The 23,233-nt window shown below is 34.6% G+C and overlaps 3 protein-coding genes across 3 annotated transcripts; all 3 read left to right on the top strand.

Moving 5' to 3' along the window:
• Positions 1 to 1,710: 1,710 nt before the first annotated feature.
• Positions 1,711 to 2,664, top strand: LOC124910037 (protein EXORDIUM-like 2). Its single transcript, XM_047450662.1, has one exon. The coding sequence runs from the start codon at positions 1,711 to 1,713 to the stop codon at positions 2,662 to 2,664; it is 954 nt and encodes a 317-aa protein (XP_047306618.1).
• Positions 2,665 to 4,763: 2,099 nt separating this feature from the next.
• On the top strand, positions 4,764 to 6,997 carry LOC124944822 (phospho-2-dehydro-3-deoxyheptonate aldolase 1, chloroplastic). Its single transcript, XM_047485169.1, has 5 exons — positions 4,764 to 5,384; positions 5,463 to 5,740; positions 5,890 to 6,166; positions 6,262 to 6,507; positions 6,590 to 6,997. The coding sequence occupies exons 1-5, from the start codon at positions 4,815 to 4,817 to the stop codon at positions 6,830 to 6,832; spliced, it is 1,614 nt and encodes a 537-aa protein (XP_047341125.1). The 5' UTR covers positions 4,764 to 4,814; the 3' UTR covers positions 6,833 to 6,997.
• Positions 6,998 to 15,760: 8,763 nt separating this feature from the next.
• LOC124944773 (F-box protein At1g78280) lies at positions 15,761 to 23,068 on the top strand. Its single transcript, XM_047485115.1, has 16 exons — positions 15,761 to 16,355; positions 16,820 to 16,930; positions 17,018 to 17,073; positions 17,160 to 17,302; positions 17,676 to 17,873; positions 17,954 to 18,153; positions 18,991 to 19,090; positions 19,201 to 19,743; positions 20,089 to 20,211; positions 20,505 to 20,585; positions 20,661 to 20,989; positions 21,083 to 21,295; positions 21,870 to 21,954; positions 22,026 to 22,206; positions 22,302 to 22,464; positions 22,835 to 23,068. The coding sequence occupies exons 1-16, from the start codon at positions 16,204 to 16,206 to the stop codon at positions 22,974 to 22,976; spliced, it is 2,820 nt and encodes a 939-aa protein (XP_047341071.1). The 5' UTR covers positions 15,761 to 16,203; the 3' UTR covers positions 22,977 to 23,068.
• The last annotated feature ends 165 nt before the right edge of the window (positions 23,069 to 23,233 follow it).

The following is a 23,233-nucleotide window of genomic DNA, read 5'->3' as shown; positions in this document are numbered from 1 at the left end:
TGTGTTCCAAGGTTTTTAAGAATTGCAATAAAACTTTTCAACCCGCCAGGGACAGATTCAGAATTATGGGTGGGTGGGCATAATAAAAACAACATGAAAAATTTGGATAATATGAATGAATAGAGGTGAGTTTTACAATTTTTTTAATAATTATAGGTAATGTTATATTTTTATCCTAAACCAATTTTTTTTAAGTAGATTCAGATCACTCGAGCCCCTACATAGAGACGAATCGTCTCTGAACTCAACTATATTAACTTTTCAGAACGAATATGAGATACTATCAAAATAATGACAATATGAATTATATGCATAGATAGAATATACTCCACTAAAAAATAATATGACCCAACAAAATTTGATAAATGTTATATTTGATGTCTAGATCCATATCTTATACCAACTATCGAGAAACTAAAAACACTCTTTAAAGTTCAATAATGTTTAGAAAGAGATTAAAATATCTGACATACTACGACAATAAAGAATGTATCCATTCAACCTCTACAATGCACATCCAATTAATCATAATACTAACAAAAATTCAACCATTAATAAATTTGAAACAAAAACTATATTTGGAAAAAAAAAAGTCTTAGACTCCTATTACTTCTTTCCATAATAATAATAATAATATTATGAAACAACTAAACAAACAAGTTATAAAAAGCTGAAAACAAGTTCCAATAACACTTTCTTTTATTATTATATTTTCATTTCCTTTATAAATAAAACAATTGAGACAAGCACAATCCTTTCCTATTTAGACATAATGCCTTTTTTTTATTTCATTGATTTTGTGGTAGTTAGCGAGATGGATTTATTACAACAGTTATTTATGAATTAAAAAATTATAGTTGGGATAAATTAAAAAAAAAAGTTAGAGTGTCTTAAAAAAAAATATATATTATTGATAAAATAAGTAAATAAATATAAGTTTTATCCATTTTTTAAATAATAAATATTCAATTAAACTAAAAAATAAAAATAAATTAGAAGGTCGGGTAAAATTTCTAACTTTTACAAAATTTATTATTATTTTCGTGGTGGGCTGAAACATAATTATGTCATTTAAGTTTTTATAAATATATATATATATATATATATATATATATATATATATATATATATATAATTTATCAAGTACTATCAATCCTTTAAACTTTAGAGCATTAAAATATGGGATGATTAATAAAATCAAATTATCAATCTTTGAAATGCTTTAAAAAAAATGTAGGTGCTAGCAATATTATATAATGTATAATTTACAGCAGTCTAGGTACCCACAAGATCACAACTAACTAGATATACATGCATGATAAATTGTATTGAAAACATCAAGTTTCCAATTAATATAAGTTAGTTTAAAATGAAAATGACACCTAAATTATTGAAGTGCTAACTAAAATTGGATTTTCAGCTTACACTACTGCACGATCTTTAACTTGTTATTAGATCTTCTTCATTAAATTTAATTTCCTTATAAGGCAGCACCTTCCCCCATTGAAACCGACAAAGGTTCCCCATGGTTTTATCAACCCGCCAAATCTTGCATATTTCCATTGTCAAACCCACACGCTTAATTAAACCCATAAACATGTTCATCACTCCTCTCTTATCAATGTCGGATTCAACATATATATATATATACACAATCTAAATAACTCATGATTATACATATTGATAATTAAACACAAAAGCTCACTCATCATGGCATCTTCTTCTTCTTGTCTGTCAATTCATCTCCTCCTTTTCTCTGTTCTATTTTCGGCCTGTTCTGCTTCCCATCCAGCCCGAATGCTCTTCCTTGTTAAACCCAAACCCATCATTCTCAAATACCATGGCGGCGATCTTCTCAAAGGAAACATAACAGTTAACCTTCTATGGTACGGCAAATTCAACCCTTCTGAAAAATCCATCATCATAGACTTCCTCAATTCCATCTCCACAAATAATTCAATTCCCCCGCCGCCATCCGCCGCCTCCTGGTGGAACACCACCGCCAGTTACAACACCGGCCAGTCTAAAATCTCTGTCGGGTCCCAAATATCCGACCAAAACTATTCCGTCGGAAAATCCCTCACCGATTCGGATATAACCTCTCTAGCCTCCAAACTTGCAACGCCCGGACCCGGAAAGAATCTGAATTCGTTCAACCTTGTTCTGACATCAACCGACGTGCTCGTTGATGGGTTCTGCATGAGCCGGTGTGGTGTTCACGGGTCCGGTCGGGTCAAGAGGCGTCACGGGCATCGACTCGAGTTTGCTTACGGATGGGTGGGTAACCCTACAATTCAGTGCCCTGGAGAGTGTGCCTGGCCGTTTCATAAACCGACTGTGGGCCCTCAGACGCCGCCGCTTACGCCGCCAAATGGGGACGTCGGAGTGGACGGGATGGTGATAAGTCTGGCGACGATCTTGGCCGGGGCGGTAACGAACCCGTTTGATAAAGGGTACTTTCAGGGTTCACCTAGTATGCCAATGGAGGCTGTGACGGCTTGCGCTGGTTTGTTCGGGTCGGGTGCGTTTCCGGGTTATCCAGGAAAACTATTGGTGGATAAGAAAACGGGTGCGAGCTATAATGCGCTGGGTGTTAAGGGACGCAAGTATTTGATTCCTGCTATCTGGGACCCGAATACCCTGAAGTGCAAGACACTGGTGTGACCCGGAATAAATATTATAATATTTATTATTTTCTGTTCTATATATCGAATACTTATATTATATTTTATGTCTGTTTAACCATTATATATTACAGAGTGTTGTAATTTTTAATATGTTTATTTAATTAAAGTGTTTTTGTAATAAAATAATGACGAATTATAATATTGTCATTAAAATTTGACATTAGAAACGTGGCATGCATGATACTGTTGAATATTTCTGTACATTTAACATAAATATATGCAACCAAATTAAAATATATGATTTTAAAAAATAATAATAATTTACTGAAACATTCAATCTCTACATGACTAAAATATGTATATATATGAGCACTAAATGAGTAGCTAGAGGTCCTTTTCAATATTTCTAACATTAGGGGATTGAATTTACTATTTAGAGGGTTAGTTTTGACTTTTTTTTCTTAATAGAATATGCCAAGCAAAGGTACCATGTGCTTTTATACTTTTATAATAAAAACCTAGCTTTGATTTTTGTTAAACTGTAAATAATTACTTATTAATGTAGTATATAAGGTTAGGTGGTCTTTTTAATTTATTTTAAGTTAACGTAGAACAAATTTTATTATAATTCAAAAAAAAATTATATTAATGAAATTTGTTGATCATTTACTAATATGTAGAATATAGGATTTATTAATAGTTATGGGTTAGTTTTAGGTAGAAATGTTGTTGATATTGATGAGTTGTTAAGTATCAATGTTTTTATTTTATTTTTTATTCTTTTTTTTTGTTACAGTTTTTTTTTTGCCAGTCAAAATTTATCCGATACAACATAATGGTTTAACCCAAAAAATTACTACTCAACAAACTTAAAAAAATATATATTATTCACAATTATCAGGTTTCAACAAAAATATCGAATAAAGTATTTGAATAACACTTACTAATTAGTAATAAAAATAAGAAAATGACTTTAAATTCTAAAAAACAGAAATGGTAAGACATGTAATAGAAAAAATTAAAATAAAGAGATATATATCTCTGAAAATTAAACTATCAAAACAAATTAACTTATTAATTCAATTAATATTAACAATTAAATTTAATAAAAATAACTTATTATTTAGTTGTTATAATTTTGCTTTCAAACCCCTTTAGTTATTTTCTTGAAAGGTTAGTTAGGAATGGAGCATGATAATGGAAGGTGGTAGGTGAGTGCCGCCATCTCTGTAGTGTGTCTAAAATCTAAATATAATTAATTTTAAAGTTATGATTTTTTATATATCTTTGTATACTTACAACTTTAAATTTAAAAAATCTACAAATATTGGTAGTATACCTAAATCCATATAAACTAATATGTAGTAATGTATTTGCAGCGAATAATGATAAAAAAATCGAGAAAGAAATTGCGATAACATTTTAATTACTATCACATATATATATTCAAATTAACCATAACTTTCAACCCGACAATCCGAACACTTTAAAAATTAAGGACCATATTATATATATATATATAAATTATTTAGTTAAAAATTGAACTTATATAGTTAAAACGTCGCACGTTCATCAAATTTAATGTTGAATTTAAATTATAAAGTTTTATTAGTTTAGTTCGTTAAAAGGTTGTATTTATTTTTGTTAGGTTGCAAGTTAAAATATACCTATAACATTTTTTATTTTAATTTTAACCGTTTTAAGTTTATGGACGGGTCATTCCACAATCCGACCCAAATATCAATTTACTCTCACATATATATTCAAATTAACCACAACTCTCGAACCAATCCGGACACTTTGAAAATGAAGCATCATATATATAAATATTACTATTTTCAATACATATTTAACTTGTTCAGTAGCTATGTAAAAAAATAAAACAGCACAATTAATTCCAAGCTGTTATATATTGATGAAAATGGTAGGTGACAAATAATTCAAAGTATCTAACATTATTTAAAAAAAAATATATCTTTGTTAAATTATATTTTATAACTTGGTCAATAAAAAAAATATTATTATAGTATAATTACGGAAATACCCTTGATGAGAATCACCTACCACAGCCACCATACAGGGCCTTGAACCGCTTATAGTCTCACCTACTAAAACCCTCTTCTCTATAAAATCTCTCCTTTCTCCTTTAAGCTCTTCAGCTACCAGCTTCCAATTCAACTCACAACAATGGCCGTCGCTAGCAGTAGTAGCTCTGTTATCCCTCTCAACTCCTTCAATGTTCAGACCCAAACTATTTGGTCTTCTTCTCAATCATCTCTAATCAGATCCACCAGATCCGTTAAACCCATTTCCGCCGTCCATACTCCTGATTCATCTAAGAATCCAATCATCTCGGATAAGTCTTTGAAACCCACTTCATCGGCTACTGCGGCTACTGCGTCGAATGTGACCCCGGTTTTGACGAAGCCCGATGTGGGTCTGGCGCCGGTGAAATGGAACATTGAAAGCTGGAAGACTAAAAAGGCTTTGCAGCTTCCTGAATACCCAGATCAAGCTGAGCTTGAATCTGTGTTGGAGACGATTGAGGCTTTCCCTCCTATTGTATTCGCTGGTGAGGCACGGAATCTTGAGGATAGATTGGCGGAAGCTGCTATGGGTAATGCGTTTCTGTTGCAGGGAGGGGATTGTGCTGAAAGTTTTAAGGAGTTTAATGCTAATAATATTCGTGATACCTTTAGAGTTCTTCTTCAAATGGGAGCTGTACTTATGTTCGGTGGACAAGTGCCTGTTATAAAGGTTTGATTTTTCGCTTTGAATGGGTGTTTTGTTATTTTGAATGTGGATAGGATTCTGAATGATTGATTGTTAATTCAGGTGGGAAGAATGGCTGGGCAGTTTGCCAAACCTAGATCGGACTCGTTTGAGGAGAAGGATGGAGTGAAGCTGCCAAGTTACAGAGGTGACAACGTTAATGGCGATGCTTTTAACGCTAAATCGAGGATCCCAGATCCGCAGAGGCTGATTAGAGCCTACTGTCAATCCGCAGCTACTCTTAATCTACTGAGAGCTTTTGCTACTGGAGGATATGCTTCTATGCAGAGGGTTACCCAATGGAATCTTGATTTTACCGAGAACAGCGAGCAGGGAGACAGGTAAAGACTTCACCATCATTGAAAATCACTTTCAAATCGAAGTTAGATGATACAATTTGTCTGTTTGCTGTCTTTTCCTTGTTGTTTGCGATGATGATGATGGTTTTAAGTAATATGGGTTGGTGTATCTCTGTTTTGTGGTTATTCAGGTACAGGGAATTAGCGAACAGGGTTGATGAGGCTTTGGGATTCATGACTGCGGCTGGGCTTACAATGGAACACCCTGTTATGAAAACAACTGACTTCTGGACATCACATGAATGTCTGCATTTGCCGTATGAACAGTCCCTTACCAGGTTGGATTCGACTTCTGGATTGTACTATGACTGTTCTGCCCATTTCCTCTGGGTCGGGGAACGAACTAGGCAGCTTGAAGGTGCTCATGTTGAATTCTTGAGAGGACTTGCTAACCCTCTTGGAATTAAGGTAACAAACAAACAAACGGGCAAAAGTGTTTATAGAAAATTATTTTGAAATTTGTTCTAATTTGATTGAATTGTTGTTGTTGTTTGTTACTACAGGTGAGTGATAAGATGAATCCATCTGACCTAGTTAAGTTGATTGACATTTTGAATCCAGCGAATAAGCCTGGAAGGATTACCATCATAGTAAGAATGGGAGCCGAAAACATGAGAGTGAAGCTTCCCCATCTTATTAGGGCTGTGAGAAATTCGGGCCAAATTGTCACATGGGTCAGCGATCCTATGCATGGAAACACCATCAAGGCTCCTTGCGGCCTCAAAACCCGACCCTTTGATGCCATCAGGGTAAATTAACCATCTTGTTCTTCTTCTTCATCTTAGCGTTTATCATAAGTAGAAGAATTGTTCTAATAAATAAAAATGACAGGCGGAAGTGAGGGCATTTTTCGACGTGCACGAGCAAGAAGGGAGTCACCCTGGAGGAGTTCACTTGGAGATGACAGGACAAAACGTGACGGAGTGCATTGGAGGGTCAAATACTGTGACATTTGACGACTTGAGCTCGCGTTACCACACCCACTGCGATCCTCGACTAAATGCTTCGCAATCTTTGGAGCTGGCTTTCATTATCGCAGAACGCCTCAGGAAGAGACGGCTTGGGAATCTCTAGGCTTGGATTGTGTTGTGTTTGTTGTTTACTAAAGTTTGTTCACATTTCATATTTACTATTATTATTATTGATTGTTACTTACTAATTAGTATTTTGGACAAGTAATGCATGTGTACTACTAATAGAGGAGAATAAACCGGCAAGATTGAATGTTTATTTGCTCAATTTTGATTCCAATCCAGATATTTATGTTGTATAAATTAGGTGGAACAAACTGATAAAACGTGTCCAAGGAAAAGCCAACCACCAACTGCAATTTTATTTTTTTTAAGAATATTTCATATAAATAATCTTAATATTAAAACAATTTACATCTATATATTTGATATTTCGTCAACATCATCTAGCTGTCGCCTGTTTCTTCATCGTTTTTAATTCCATTTATATTATCATGTTAAAGAAAATTAAATAGGTTTGAAAATAATTTAAGTATGTATTATAGTTTATTGAAAAAATGGAATACTTTTGAAAGTAATTTAGATGTACATTATAATTTATTGAAGTGGAGACTATGACATCAACCAAACATGGATATATCTTGTTATATTATAAAAATAAAATGTAATAGGTTTGAAAGTAACTTTAGTCAATAAATCAATTGATTTAACCAAACATGGATATATCTTGTTATATTATAAAAATAAAATGTAATAGGTTTGAAAGTAACTTTAGTCAATAAATCAATTGATTTAATAAAATTTGTAGTTGGAGATTTTAAAGTGAATAGATATTTACATTGTTTCGATTGCAAAATGAGTTATAGACTATTATATATGGTATAACTATGTTCATATACTTATAATAACATAATTTTGGAATAAAAGTTAATTAATCTAATTAATTAATATCAAAATTAAATAATACAGTTAACAATCAAATTAACTATAATAAACTTGTTAAACAAGGTTTAGAAATACAATATCTTATTATTTTATTTGTTCATTTAGGTTTGTAATATTATTTAAAGTGCAGATGACATTAAACAATTAATATTATTAATTTTAAAATATTTGATATATACATATTTGGTTGATAATAATTATTTATTTGTAATTTCAACTCATTACAATTCATATGTAGATCTTACATGAATTTGTTTACTTATATCAAGAATAAACTCAAGTTTATAAAAATTAATAATAACTATAATAAAAGGTACAATTATCCCCATGAGTGAATCGAAAGTTAGATCTATATTAAATCTCACCTGAATCGTCCCATCTATCCTCCGAGGATGTGTTTTGTTTCAAACCCCGATTGGAACCGGTGGTAGGAAAGATCTGTCTGACATGGTTTTGTGTATGTAAATTTTGGATGGATGAAGTTTATATAAAAGATGGTAAGTGTGAATGCAAAACTTACAAAAGAAAAGAAAATATGCGGATAAGTTCAATAAATGTGTGCCATAAGTTTTAGGCAACACAATGAAAACTAGTGGGAAGTGAAATAGGCTTGATAAAGACATTTTTATGAAAAGAGGAGATAAAAAATAATGATGTTTTGGACAATGATTTAAATGTGAAAAACTTACTTTTTCTATTATGATTCATTTGTAATTTGTGTTTACCCTAATTGAAATGAAAGAAATACTATAGTCTTTTACTCTTTTAGTTCAAACATAGAAGTGATGAAAATATTTTAAAAAATATATTGAATAATGTATTATTATTAAAAGTATAGAAATGCCATTACTGTATATAAAATGAAATTTTTTTATTTCAAATTTTCTTTTAAGCTGATAGATGTATAAAATAGAATAAGGTGCTTAAATTGATTCTATAAAAAAATTGTAATTTTTCTGTGGATTATTTCGTTAAGTTGACTTATACAAAACTAGCATGTATCCCGTGCATTTGTACGAGTAATAATATAAAAAATCGTAAAAAAAAATATCACGGTAAAATTTTTATGGGCGGGTCAACCCACAATCCGACCCAAGTATCCATTTATTTTCACATATATCCAAATTAACCACAACTCTCGACCCGGCAATTCGGACACTTTAAAAATTAAGCATCATTATATATATATATAGATTAGTTAGTTAAAAAGTTAAACTTTTATTGTTAAAATGTCACGCGTTTATCAAATTTTGGGTTGAATTAAAAATTTGAAGTGTTATTAGTTTAGTTGGTTAAAATGTTGTACTTGTTTTGTTAGGTTGCAAGATCGAACCATACCTATAGCATTTTTAATTTTATTTTTAGCCGTTTTAAGTTTATGGGCGGGTCAACCCCAATCCGACTCAAGTATCAATTTACTCTCACATATATCTAAATTAACCACAGCTCTCGACCCGGCAATCCGGACACTTTAAAATTAAGCATCATTATATATATATATAGATAAGTAACTACACTAACATCGGTTTGAGAAATCTAAGACTAACATTTCTTTGAGAAATCTAAGACTAACATTTCTATCTCATTGTTGGTTGTAAACTAGTCATGCAGTTTTATTAGTGTGGTAAAGATATTGCTAAATAAATATACAACACAATATATTTTAAGAAAAATATATAATAATAATAATAATAAATTATATGTAAATTAGTTTAATGAAAATATCTTTTTTAATTTTTTTTAATATTTATGATTGTTTATTAGGGAACAAATTTTTTATGTATTTTGTTTTCGATAATAGAGTTAATTTTATTAATTAAAAAAGAGTTACAAATTCAAAATTAATTTATAAATAATATCTAAATAATCAAAATGGTTAATTTTTTTAGCTTTATTTCAATTATATATATATATATATATAAGTTGTTTAGTAATGCTCTAGTTAGCTGTATTTTCTTTTTTATGGAATCATTCCCATTATTGGGACAAAATAGTCAAATTAACAAATCAGTTAACTCATAAGTTAAATAAGTTAAATAGGGCCGATCAACTAACTTTCCAAATCGTTTAAAAATTTGATACTTGTCTAACCAACTATGGTATATTTTGTGCTAATAGTTTTAAAATTAGAATGAAGATTGGTTAGTGCATTTAGCTGTTTAAACTATAACCAACCCTTTGATTTGACAAGTCATTTTCTATTTGGACCATTTCATCTAGTCAGAAAGTTTGCTCATTTTTCATATAACAGCGTAACAAGCGTAGTATTTTATATTAAAAAGTCACGAATTTAATTTCATCTGAAAACATTTTGATATGATCGGTGAGATGTCAACTAGTTCTCATTTAATTCTAAAAAAAATATAATATTTTATATGATTGTGAACCCATTTTTAGCCTAACAGTAATAAAAAAGTGAATATCCCCAACTTGTTTGAGAGGTGCTGAGTTCAAACCCTTTAGTTAAATGACTAATTGTGTTTGCGATACTATATGCTTATTAAACGAGAAATTTGATGAAATGACCATAATAACGTCTTTATTTGGGAAATGACTAGCGCCCCATAAACCTTATAAAAATGACCTTTCGGACGGAAATACCCCTTCGCGTCACGCAACGTTGCGTCGCAGGACGCGACGGAACCCTAATTCGTCGAGTGTGTCGTCACGAGACACGACCGCCATCGTGAGACTTCAACGAATTAGGGTTCTGTATTCATCGAGTGTGCCGTCGTGAGACTCTAACTAATTAGAGTTATGTCGGATTATCGTCATAACACAGGAGAATGGATATTTCCTCAAATTTGATTGAGTGTTGATAATTTCCTCAAATAAGGGCTTTATTAGGGTAATTTCATCAAATTTCCCTATTAAAACATTGTTGTCACATATTTTTATTTTTTTTAAATGAAATGCATAAAATTAAATTAATAACCATTTTCATTTTGTACTACAAACAAGAGGGAAATTTGAGGAAATGACCCCAAAATAGGGCCAAATAGCCGATGGTGCGGCTCCCTATTTTTTATAGCGCTGGTGACCCCCAAATATTTTAATGACCATTATACCCATGCGTCACGCACCCTCCAGATGCGTGACGCACCCTGAACCCTATAAAGACTTAATTCGTTTCATTTTCTCTCTCATCCAGCCCCTTTCTTCCCCGTCTTCTCCGCTCCGCCGTGAAACCCTAATGGTGGCGGAGAAGATTTTCTCTTCTTTTTCAGCGATGAAGAACGAATCGAAGTGGCACCGTCGACCATGGCACCATATTCAACGGCCTATAGCTTCGAAGAACATCCAATGGAGACGAGTTTGCACAGCGCTGAGGATTTCGAACAAATTGACATTTCATTCGACCATTCCACTATATTTTGTGTTTATTTCGTTATTGTTTGTTTCGATTTCCTATTCAGTTCGTGTATATTTCCTTTACAGAACGTTCCTCATTGATTCGCTGATTCGTTGAATGCAGGTTGTTTGTTTGGTAGGATGCGTCACGTAGGATGCGTCAAGATGGATGCGTCAAGATGGATGCGTCAACTCCGATGCGTCAAGTAGGATACGATGCGTCACATTTATTTTTATTTTATATAAAAACCCAAATAAGCCTCGACCACTATTCATGCTCTCTCTCTCTCTCGCACCCGACGACGCACCTGCCTTGACGTCTCTTCCTGCTCGTCTTCATTGACTTCATGAGGTTAGTTTTAGTTATGTTGGTTTATGTTATGGTTCGTTCATTCATTGATTTATGTTCATGTTAGGTTTTAGGGTTGGTTGCTTCTTGTTTGCAAATGATTCATTCATGGTTTATGTTAGGGTTTAGGGTTGCTTCATGCTTGCAAATGGTTCATGAATGTTTTATGTTAGGGTTTTAGGGTTGCTTCTTGCTTTCAAATAGTTCATGCATGTTTTATGTTAGGGTTTTAGGGTAGGTTGCTTCCTGCTTTCAAACGGTTCATGCATGTTTTATGTTAGAGATTAGGGTAGGATGCTTCTTGATTTCAAATGGTTCATGCACGGTTTATGGGTTGGGTTGCGTCTTGCGGTTGCGTCAAGCAGCTGCGTCAAACAGCTGCGTCACGCATCTGACAGTTGTTTCTAGCTATTTTGACGGTTGCTTTTCTTCTCGTTTGTTTATATTTGTTGTGAAAGGTTTTCACAAACATTGTTGTTTTTGTTTTCCCTTTTGTAGATGGCAGACTTCACGGTTTATGATTTTCCTGATAGGATTTCATTGAAATCTGTCCTAGCCTTGAAAAAAGTATCTGATAGGTTTGAAGCGCTGGGTCTTATGGAGAGGGCTCTAAATTCCCAATTTCAGTATTTATTGAGAGGAGTCCAAAACTTGTTGTTCTCAGGGACCATTTTACATCAGTTGCTGGTTCGAAAGGTGAAGGCCAATTTGAATAGGATGATTTTCAACTTTAATGGGGAGGAATATACTTTTGGTCTGAAAGAGTACGCATTGATTACAGGCCTCAACTTCGACAGATTGCCTATATACAAAGATGAATGCCGAGGTTGTCCACCCTTGCTGATAAAATATTTCAAAAAGAATACGTCAATTCGAATGATGGATTTGGAATCTATTTTCATGAAATGCACCGATAAGGAAGACGCATGGAAGATCGGGCTGATCTGCTTGATTAACCAGTACCTCTTCTCATATGACCCAAAACGGCTTTTAAATCTCAAAATCATCCATATGGTTGAAGATGTTGAAGATTTCCTCCGATTTCCATGGGGGAAGGTGTCCTTTAGATTCACCATGAGGGGCCTTGACCAGGACATGAAACACCACAGGTCCGTATATATGTCCAGGAAAGGGAGTGGAGTTACTAATTCTTTTGCTTATAACGTGTATGGGTTTGTACTAGCACTACAAGTGTGGAGCTATGAGATCATTCAAAACTTGGTCCCTAAATTCGCCACAAGGAAAGACGTTGATGGCCCTTTTCGCCCAAGGATACTGTTGTATCAATCCAAAAGGAAGAATACATTTCAGGAGGTACAATCTGCCTTTAATAGCGCTGTGTTTTCTAAGATGGAAGAGTCCTCCGAGGAGACGAGTTTGTACAGTGGGGAGGATTTTGAACACATTAACAATTCATTCGATGATTTGTTTGAGGGAGTTACTGATGGGGGAAAAAAGAGAAAGGCTGATGAAGATGTTGATGAAGATGATGATGATGAAGATGTTGATGAAGAACCTACTACTGTCCAACCTTCCAAGAGGAAGAGGAATGTTGAATATGATGATATATCCCCCCCGAGCAAAGCAGCCATCAAACGTCGTAGCCTGCGTAACATGAGTCCCCCATCCGCAACTTCAACACCTCCATCATCACCTGCACGTGAACCGGCACCGGCATCTCATGTTCAGATAAAGGATGCCGAAGTGATAAAGAAGGATGTCGAAAAGATAAAGAAATATGTCGAAGAGATCAAGAGAGACATAAGAGACATCAAATTGAATCAACAAAACTACTTTATGAGGTTTGAAAAGATGATTCTCAGTCTAAGCAACCAGTTCGCCAGCCATGTCACCAACCAGGTAATTCTGTTAGAGCTTTCTGTTTTTTACTACTTTATGTCTTGACGCCGCTGCTTGACGCAGCTGCTTGACGCATCCTGAATTTAAATTCTTTTCACTTTTGTAGCAGGAGCAGAAGGAGAATGACATCGGTCTGAATGACATTCGTGACGAAGAAGAGGAAGAAAAGCAGAATGACATTCGTGACGAAGAAGAGGAGAATGCCATTGGTCTGAATGACATTCTCGATGAAGAAGAGGAGCAAAAGGAGAATGAGAAGGTTAATAATGGAGCCATTTTGCAAGACAATGTTGAATTGGAGCAGAAGAAGATTGAGAATGAGAATGTTGAGGATCCGCCGATAGAGAACGTTATTCATGAGGCTGTTGTCGAGAATGAGAATTTTGTTGAGGATCCGCCGATAGAGAATGTTCTTCAAGAGGCAGTTGTTGAGAATGAGAATGAAGAAGTGGAGATTGAAGAAGGGGAGAAGAAATAAGAAGTGGAGATTGAAGAAGGGGAGATTGAAGAAGAAGGGGAGAAGAAAGAAGAAGTGGAGATTGGAAAAGAAGGGGAGAAGAAAGAAGAAGTGAAGAGAAAGTCTATACAAAAGACTTTTCAGAAGAAGGTGGGGAAGAAGGTGGGGAAGAAGAAAGACGAAAATGATGAAGATGAACTGAAAATAGTGAATACTCCTCCTCCTCTTCCTAAGAAAGTCATATTGGTCACGAGAAGGAATAGGAGGCCGAAGAATGATCCAGATTTCACCGACCCCAATCTGAAATAGCCCAAGTTAAAAGATCCTATCACCGTCAATCCACTTCTAAAATATGACGATCAACTTCTTCATCAATTGCAAACATGGCTTAAAAATCCAAAAACTGACAACACAAAAATTGAGCTCCATACTACGTTAGGTGATAAGGCATTATTTCGCCGATTGCTAAAAAGGTTCACCTGGCTGACTGATGATGTAAGTAATATTCATGTTAGAATAATTTTAGATTTGCAGATTGTATTTTAAATGTTTTTCTCTCGTGTAGGAAATTGATGCAGGTTGCTTCATTCTGAGAAGAAGATCTTGGGTATATCCAAAGACATATAAGAAGAACTTCTTTATTGGAGATTGTTGGCTCCACACCAGGTTCACTGCTGATTACCCTGAGTTTAAGAAAAGTCGTATTGAGTTTGACATTGAAAACTTTTTCGAATAGTTCTTGGGCAATGAAAACAACTTTAGGAATAGTTGGAAAGTATGCGATGATATATATATTCCTTTGAACATCAAAGACGTCCACTGAATACTTTGTGTTGTCCGTCTACAGCAATGGCGCGTAGACGTATATGACTGCGATCCTGGATGTTATGCTAATCTTGATGAGTTTGTGCTACCAATGTGCGAAATGATTCCGGTTATATTTGACAAGGCATTGCCTCTTGAAGATAAACAAAGATTTCCTCTGCTCAACCCTGATTCCGTTTTGCCATACAAAAGACTTCCAGAGTCAGAAGTTCCCAAAGCAACTAAGAGTGGAGATTGTGGTGTATTTGTACTAATGTATATTGAGTATTTGACTGCAAACCTGAATCTAGCAGAAGTGACCTCAAATGAGATGAAAGCTTGGAGAGAAAAATGTGGGCAGTGAGATTATTTCATGAACTTGTAGATCCATAGGTTATTTATGAAACTTTTGTACTGATATCAAATTTTTGTAATGTTAATCTCAAACCTTTGTAATATGGTTGATTTAATGATATGAAATGATGTTAATGATATATATGTTATTGTAATTAATTTAATGCCTTAATTAATCGTCTCATAGATTGTATCAACTAATTCAGCAAATGTAGTACATTGGAGTATATCCATGGTTTTGCATGATTGTGCAAAGAAAGACCTGGTACCATTGGCTGCAATTTGCCACTCTCCATTGTACACAACAAATACGTCAGCAAATACTTCAGCTGCAATTGAAAAAATGATAGTATCAATCGAGAGACACCGTAACAATGAAATGGAAATAATAGTTATAAATGGTCTGGGGTGCGTAACGCAGTTGCGTAACGCAACTACGTGACGCAACTGCGTTACGCACCCGGTTTCCGCCGCGACGGTGGCATTCCACCTACTCATTCCCTAATCACTATACCCTAACAAACAAAGCGTGGAAAGAGAAATAAAGAAGGAGAAGAATTCCCGTAGCAGCAGAAAGAGACATTGTGAAGGAAGAGAAATGGATTCCGCCGTCGTCTTCGTCGGTCGGTGGTTGTCTTTTTTAGAGAGAAGAAGGAGAAGGGAAGTGAAGAAAGAGAAGAAGAAAGAAAGAATGAAGAGAACTAACATTTTTTTTTATTATATAGTAAGGGCATTGTGGACTTTTCACAATGTCCTCAGGTGCGTCACGCAACCGGAGGGTGATGCGACGGGGATATTTTCGGCAGAAAAATGTTTGGGGTTCACCAACGCTATAAAAATTAGTGGCCGCACCGTACGCATTTAGTCCCTTTTTGGGTGTCATTTGCTCAAATTTCCCCGCACAAGAAGAGTGTGGGGATTTAGTGCTGGAATCTGAAGTGGTGTCTAGTTCATGCTGAATCTTTCAATTCAAAGATGATAATATGATGAATGAAGGAATCTGATGGGAGATTAGTGCAATAATTGATGATTGTGCTCAAAACTCAATTCTTATAAGGATTTGTAAATCCATGGGCGTCGTCCGAAGACCAACTCTACATCGTTGACTTCTCTCTTTCCCGCGGCTTTGGCCGCCCCTAATGGAAACGCATAAAGTATCAATAATAAACAATAAGGATTCAGACGAGAGCTCCTTCTCCGCGTAACTTCGCCGCAGAAACCACGCATCTCTTTTTCTCTCTCCGCATATATTCTCCCCGTTTCTCCTTTTGCCTTGTTACAACAATCGATTAAGGCAGGGAGAGGAAAAGCTAAACGTCGAATCAAACTGCTCTTGAGAACTCGCTAATTATCGATGGAGGTCGAAGGTTTTCAAGCTCAATTCCTTCCCACAGATCGAAGATTCGATGCCTTAGGTGACCTTAGGGTTCTTCCTGATGAAATTCTCTGCGCTATATTGACCTCTCTCACTCCTCGCGATGTCGCTCGCCTCTCTTGCGTTAGCAGGTTTCATTTCTTTCAATTATTCCAACTATCTTTTACTTATTGTCAATTCTATGGAAGGAAGGAAGGTCTATTCTAGATTTAGATTTACTTGTAATGTTTCTGATGATAGTAATTGATTGAATGCGGAAGGTAATGGAGGTAAAGCTATGTTGGAATACTTCTTTAATGTAGTTAGACTACATTGCATATTATGCATCTAGAAATGAAATGCAGGAAAAGCTGAACCAAATTTCACTCAACATGGCTTTTCAATAACCTTCTGTAATAGGAGTTCTTAAGTGTTCATCTCTCATTTTAATCCATAGCTTTTATCGAGAATATGTGTAGTTCTTAGAGGAATAAATTACTTCATTTATCTGTCTGGTTGATTACACAGGGTATATGATTATAATGTGTTTAATGATTTATCTCTATTTTTTTATTTGAACTTTCTTTTCATGAAGTTAATGTTTCTATTTATCCAGTGTGATGTACATTTTATGCAATGAAGAACCACTATGGATGAACCTCTGCCTCAACAATATAAATGGCCCACTTAAGTATGATTTAGGTTGGAAGAATACAACATTAAAACAGTAAGTATTTGCTTCAGTTACAATCCAAGCATAAGCATCCGCCTTGATTCATTATGACAAATTCCTGTCCTACATTTCTTTTTGTAGCTTAGACTTGCTGAAGGAAAGTCATGAACCTCGACAAATGGTGCTGAGATCAGATGGTAAGGTTGATGAATCCTAAAGTGTTAATTTTTCTTAATGGATCATTCCTATTTATGTTACTTATGGTTTATCTTTTCCTCTGTAGGGTTCAATTCACTGTTCCTTCTTAGAAGATACTACAGGTGCCATACCACTTTGGCTGGTTTCTCTTTTGACCAGGGAAATGTGGAAAGGAAGGAGGATATTTCACTAGAGAATTTTCAGGATGAGTTTGATGGAAAGAAACCGGTAAGGATTAATGATCTGGTTCTCATCCCCTAGATTCATTTGCAAACAGTGGAAATGGTTTTCTTCCATGTTGTATATCTTTCCTGTTACATCAAGATTTATTATGTTTTCCAATGTTTAAGTGCTCTTTTACCTTTTCTCATCACTTTCCTTCGATTTCTCTTCTCCTTCTAACATATATCTACTTTCTATTTTCCCTTTTTTTTCTTTTCTTTTTTGGGAGGTGGGATTGAGTGCAGCATTTATTATACGTGCAAAGGAGAACTCTGCAGTTCATCTTCTTTTTACAATGTTTTAAGCATATGCATCTGACTATCATAGTATATGGGACTTCTATTTGTTTCATTCATGTCTCTTTATGAAAATATCCCAGGTTTTGCTTACTGGCTTGGCTGAAAGTTGGCCTGCAAGGCATATGTGGACAGTTGACAAGCTAATAAAGAATTATGGTGACACAACTTTAAGGATCTCTCAGAAGAGTGCCAAGAAAATCAGCATGAAATTTAAGGACTATGCCTCATACATGAATAATCAACATGATGAAGATCCTCTATATATTTTTGATGATAAGGTGGTTTACGAGTATTAGCTTTATTTTACCTTCCAATGTTATGTGGAATAGCTCATCATTCTAACTCAAGTGTACTGCAGTTTGGTGAGGTTGCACCAGGGTTGTTGGAGGACTACAGCGTCCCTCATCTGTTTAAAGAAGATTATTTTGACGTACTGAGTTTAGAAAATCGGCCTGCTTTCAGATGGCTCATAATTGGACCAGAGAGGTCTGGAGCCTCTTGGCATGTTGATCCTGCTCTTACTAGTGCCTGGAACACTCTTCTATGTGGCCGTAAAAGGTAAAATTTGTGTTATCTACTTGCAGTTAAATTCTGTCATACAGTTTTTATTACTTCTTGCATCAGGATGTCTTCTTGTTTCTGTAAGTGGTTATTTCTTGGCTACATAGTCACTTGTCAATCCTTTTCACTTTCAGACTAGCTCGCTACATTTGGTGTTGATGGTATTGGTAGTAGTAGCATTACACATTAAATAATTAGATACTTGCACTCAGTCATCAAGGATCCTTTCCGGGACATTTGGTTAATGAACTTGATCCTATATTGACCAAATATATAGACTGGATTGCCTGAAGGGAAATTTGGATATTATAAAAATATTTTTACATGTTCTTAGATATGCAGATGCTTATGTTGTCTGTGAAGCAAATGCCGTCTGTATCGTTACTTCCATTAGTGGTCAGTTCTAGTGTAGTTAGCTGTTTTTTAGAATCATCTTCCTCTTCAATCAGGTGGGCACTATATCCTCCAGGAAGGGTACCTCTTGGAGTGACTGTACATGTGAATGAAGAAGACGGTGATGTCAATATCGTCTACATTTGGTGTTGATGGTATTGGTAGTAGTAGCATTACACATTAAATTAGATACATGCACTCAGTCATCAAGGATCCTTTATGGGACATTTGGTTAATGAACTTGATCCTATATTGACCAAATACATAGACTGGATTGCCTGAAGGGAAATTTGGATATTATCAAAATATTTGTACATGTTCTTAGATATGCAGATGCTTATGTTGTCTGTGAAGCAAATGCCGTCTGTATCGTTACTTCCATTAGTGGTCAGTGCTAGTGTAGTTTTGCTGTTTTTTAGAATAATCTTCCTCTTCAATCAGGTGGGCACTATATCCTCCAGGAAGGGTACCTCTTGGAGTGACTGTACATGTGAATGAAGAAGACGGTGATGTCAATATCGATACTCCACCATCACTGCAGGTATTTCAATTTATCATCCAGGACAAGATCCTATTGCAGCTTCTAGGTTTTGATTATTTTTGTATGGCTTTATATCTTGGACATAACTTATATTCTTTGTGTTCTCTCAGTGGTGGCTGGACTTTTATCCACTTCTTGCTGATGAAGACAAACCTATAGAGTGTACCCAACTGCCTGGCGAGACTATATTTGTACCCAGTGGATGGTGGCACTGTATATTAAATCTGGAAACCACTATTGCCGTAACTCAGAATTTTGTGAATTCAAAGAACTTTGAATTTGCATGCCTTGATATGGCTCCTGGTTATCAACATAAAGGAGTTTGCCGAGCTGGAATGCTTGCCCTTGAGGATGGGGATGATGGAATGCTTATGGACAGCTCAGACATAGCTAGGGAAGGAAAAAGAATGAGAATGTGCAAAACTTCAGAGGAGAAAATCCATCATGACACAAGTAGGACCAACGGAAAATACAATTCTTCTCGAGATAACTTTGCTTATGACATCAACTTCCTAGAGATGTTTTTGGATAAAAATAAGAACCATTATAGTTCTCCTTGGAGCTCGGGTAACTGCTTTGGACCGCGAGAAATGAGAGAGTGGTTATACAAGCTTTGGGTGGGAAAACCAGGAATGAGAGACCTAATATGGAAGGTATTAGATTTTAATGGAATTTGTTTTCTGTTATCTTGGCAATCAATAAAGGGCACGGTTAATTTGCAAAATTGCATTCCACTGGCTAACATGTCTTTTTGCATCAGATATTATTCCTCCATAGAAATGTGACAATTGTTTTCTGAGGAATACCTTGCTCTAACTTTTTTCTTTCTTTCTTGGGAAGCATCCTTAATAACCTCTTTCATCCATAATTAACATCTTGATAGTAAAAAAATTAAGCCAAGAGTTGAGTGTTTACTTGCAGAAGTGTAGACCTGTATATTTTATTACAAATTAATTAGTTTAATCAGTATCTAAAACTTGTTATCTTAAATTTCGTAGGGTGCCTGCATTGCACTGAGTGCAGATAGATGGCATGAATGCTTGAAAACAATTTGTCCCTTCCATGGGTTACCAGTCCCTACAGATGATGAAAGGTTTCCTATAGGCATGGGCAGTAATCCTGTAAGTGATTTACTTAAATTAACATTTAATTGTTAGATATCTCTGGGCACTCTGGTTACTTTTTCTGTCTTGTTGAATTGTGTAATATAGTCACTTGTTTCATCCGCCTTGCCCAGTGAGTAGATAAACCATAGTTTGGATAATATGATGTTACTTTGCGTAAAATCCCTATACTGATGTTCTTTGTTAAACTGAAAAATATTCCGTGATAAAGAAAAAACAGAAGTTCTGTACATCATCAACAAGGGTATTTACTATCAGTTGGATCATGTCTGTGCTTTCTTCCTTGCAAGGTGTATCTCATTGCTGATAATGTAGTTAAACTCTATGTTGAAGGAGGGTTTGAAGCATGTCTTTATGCTTTAGGAACGGAGGTAAAAAATGTCAACTTTTTGGCTCAACTTTTTGTCTTAGTTATCCTTACTAGCTTCAAAATGCCCTTTTTACAGCTTGAATTCTACAGTCTTCTATGCAAAGTTAAATCCCCCCTTGTAAATCACATACCTCTTGTTGTGGGAAGCGGGTTTATATATATGGAGAATGAATCATATAAAATAGTATCGTGGAATGGAAGAGGTATTCCTGAAATGATAACAAACACAGTGATTTCCGAGCAGTCATCTGAAGATGAATTTCCTTTTGGAGTATGGAATAGAAGTAAATATCTATGTAGAGAAGCAGGAACATCACTGTATGAATCAAGTCATGATGGTGAATACCCAAATATATGGCCCTATATTATCACCAAAAGATGCAAAGGAAAAATATTTGCTGATTTGTAAGTTAATCATATGTTGATAAAAAAATCCTTCAGTTTGAGTGAGGTGATGTGTTAATTTTTTCTTGACATATTGTATTTTCATTTCTTCAGGAGGGATACACTTTCATCAAAAGATACTTTGAATTTAGCTTCTTTTCTTGGAGAACAACTTCATAACCTTCATGTGCTACCTTGCCCTTCCTTACATCCTTCAACTTTAAATCACAGTTCCAATGATACCTTTAACATAGCACCGGAATGGATGTTATTCATTCATACATTAGACCAGAGAAAGACTGATGTCTCTACCCGATTGAAAAAATGGTATGCTCCTTTTGGTTTGCAAGAAAAAAAAAAAATTGAAACTCTTTTGGCTTTTATTTTGTTGAATCATATTTATTATATTACTGCCATAACTGGCATGCAAAGTCAAGTAGTCCTATTTGTTAAAACTAGTTTATTATCCTGAGTTTATATATATACTTTTTAAGTTTCTATTAATAGAGTTGTGGCGACTACAGTGTCTGATCTTGAACACATGATCTGAAAATTGTTCATTTCATGCATCATTCAATTAGTAGGAATCATGCAAGTTCAAATTATTCTCTAATAATGCTTCTTCAAATGCAAACCTAAATCAGCAGAAGGGATCTTAAAACATTACTCTTAAACTGTCATTATCAATAACGATAACTAATAAAAGTTCTCATTGTTTCACTATTTTTTGTACACAAAAATTCTAGAACACCACAAGCTTATGATTAGCCTTTCTCTCATACTTTCTCATGTTAATGTTTGATTATATATCCCTTCTGCCTTTTTTGAGTCTTTGTTCATTTATGACAGTTTCACTATTATGTTCATGTTATCATTTAACTAATATTTATTGCAATTATAGGGGTGATCCAATTCCCAGCTTTCTCATAGCTAAAGCCGAAGAGTACCTTCCCACTGATTTGACTCAGTTGCTGAACTTATCCAAGGTCAGTTTTCTTCCTAGTATTCTCAATTACTCTATTTGATAGAATAATAATTAATTTGGTTAATTTTGCAGGATGGGAAGGTTAGTAGACCATGCTCCTGGATACATTCTGACATAATGGACGACAATATACATATGGAAGAAGAAGGTTCCGCAAGTTCTTGCCCATTGAATGGCAATATTGATAATAACGTGGAGGAGCAAACATCATGGAGACCTAGTTTCATTCTTGATTTTAGTGATCTTTCTATAGGTGTGTGCTTTCTCTAATTAACTGATTTTAATTTTTTCTTTCCTTTTCTAGCAACAGCATGATCCTTATATCCTTGACTTCTTTTTGGTTTGTAGGTGATCCCATTTTTGATATAATTCCAATCTATCTCGATGTCTTTCGTGGAGATCCTTATCTTCTAAAAAGGCTTTTAGACAGCTACAAACTTCCATTATCAATATCCTCGTCGTGTGATCAGTCAGCCAAGGATAAGTTTGGACGACTCTCTTATGTAGCCATGTAAGTTTTTCGTTCTGAGATATCTTTATTCTTTAATACTTAATTTTTCTTTAGCGTTTACAATTTCTTCAATCTTTCAATATCTTCTCTAGTTGCCAACATTCTAATAATAGTGAAACATAATATCAAAAAAAGTATTTTACTTTCATAGGATATTTTTCTTCTCTAGTTTTCAATCAAGGTGCTTTTAGTCAAATCTAACGACCTCAATCTTTATTATTTTTGTGAGACCGATTTTTTTTGTAAGAGGCTAACACAATATTTCATTATCACTTCAATTAAGGTGTTTTCAGTAAAAAAAATGAACTTAATATAAATTGGTGTTTGCATAATTGAATCCTAACATTATGGTTTTTGATGGTATGAGCAGGTGTTATTGTATTTTGCATGAAGATAATATATTGGGGGCAATCTTTAGCATGTGGAAGGAACTTAGAGAAGCAAAATCATGGGAGGAAGTTGAAGAAAGAGTATGGGGATATTTAAATGAATATAAAGCTCTCAATAATTGATAAATCATCTTCTTCCATTAATTCTTTTTTCCATGTATTATTTTATTTATTTACATTATTAGTCTGAATAAATGCCTCCTTATATGAACCTTTGAAGTTTGAAATTTGTTATTCAAACTTTACCACCAAAATAATGTCATGTAAAACATACCCTCATCATTCAACATAATGTTACAAATGTTCATCTTCTTTGGATAAATTTAAATTAACCCTGTTAGTGTAAATAAAGTCTATAACATAGTCAATGGATCATTTTT

Source organism: Impatiens glandulifera, chromosome 7 (genome assembly GCF_907164915.1).
Source record: "Impatiens glandulifera chromosome 7, dImpGla2.1, whole genome shotgun sequence".
NCBI lineage: Eukaryota > Viridiplantae > Streptophyta > Magnoliopsida > Ericales > Balsaminaceae > Impatiens > Impatiens glandulifera.
This window is presented reverse-complemented; position numbering and strand designations above follow the sequence as displayed.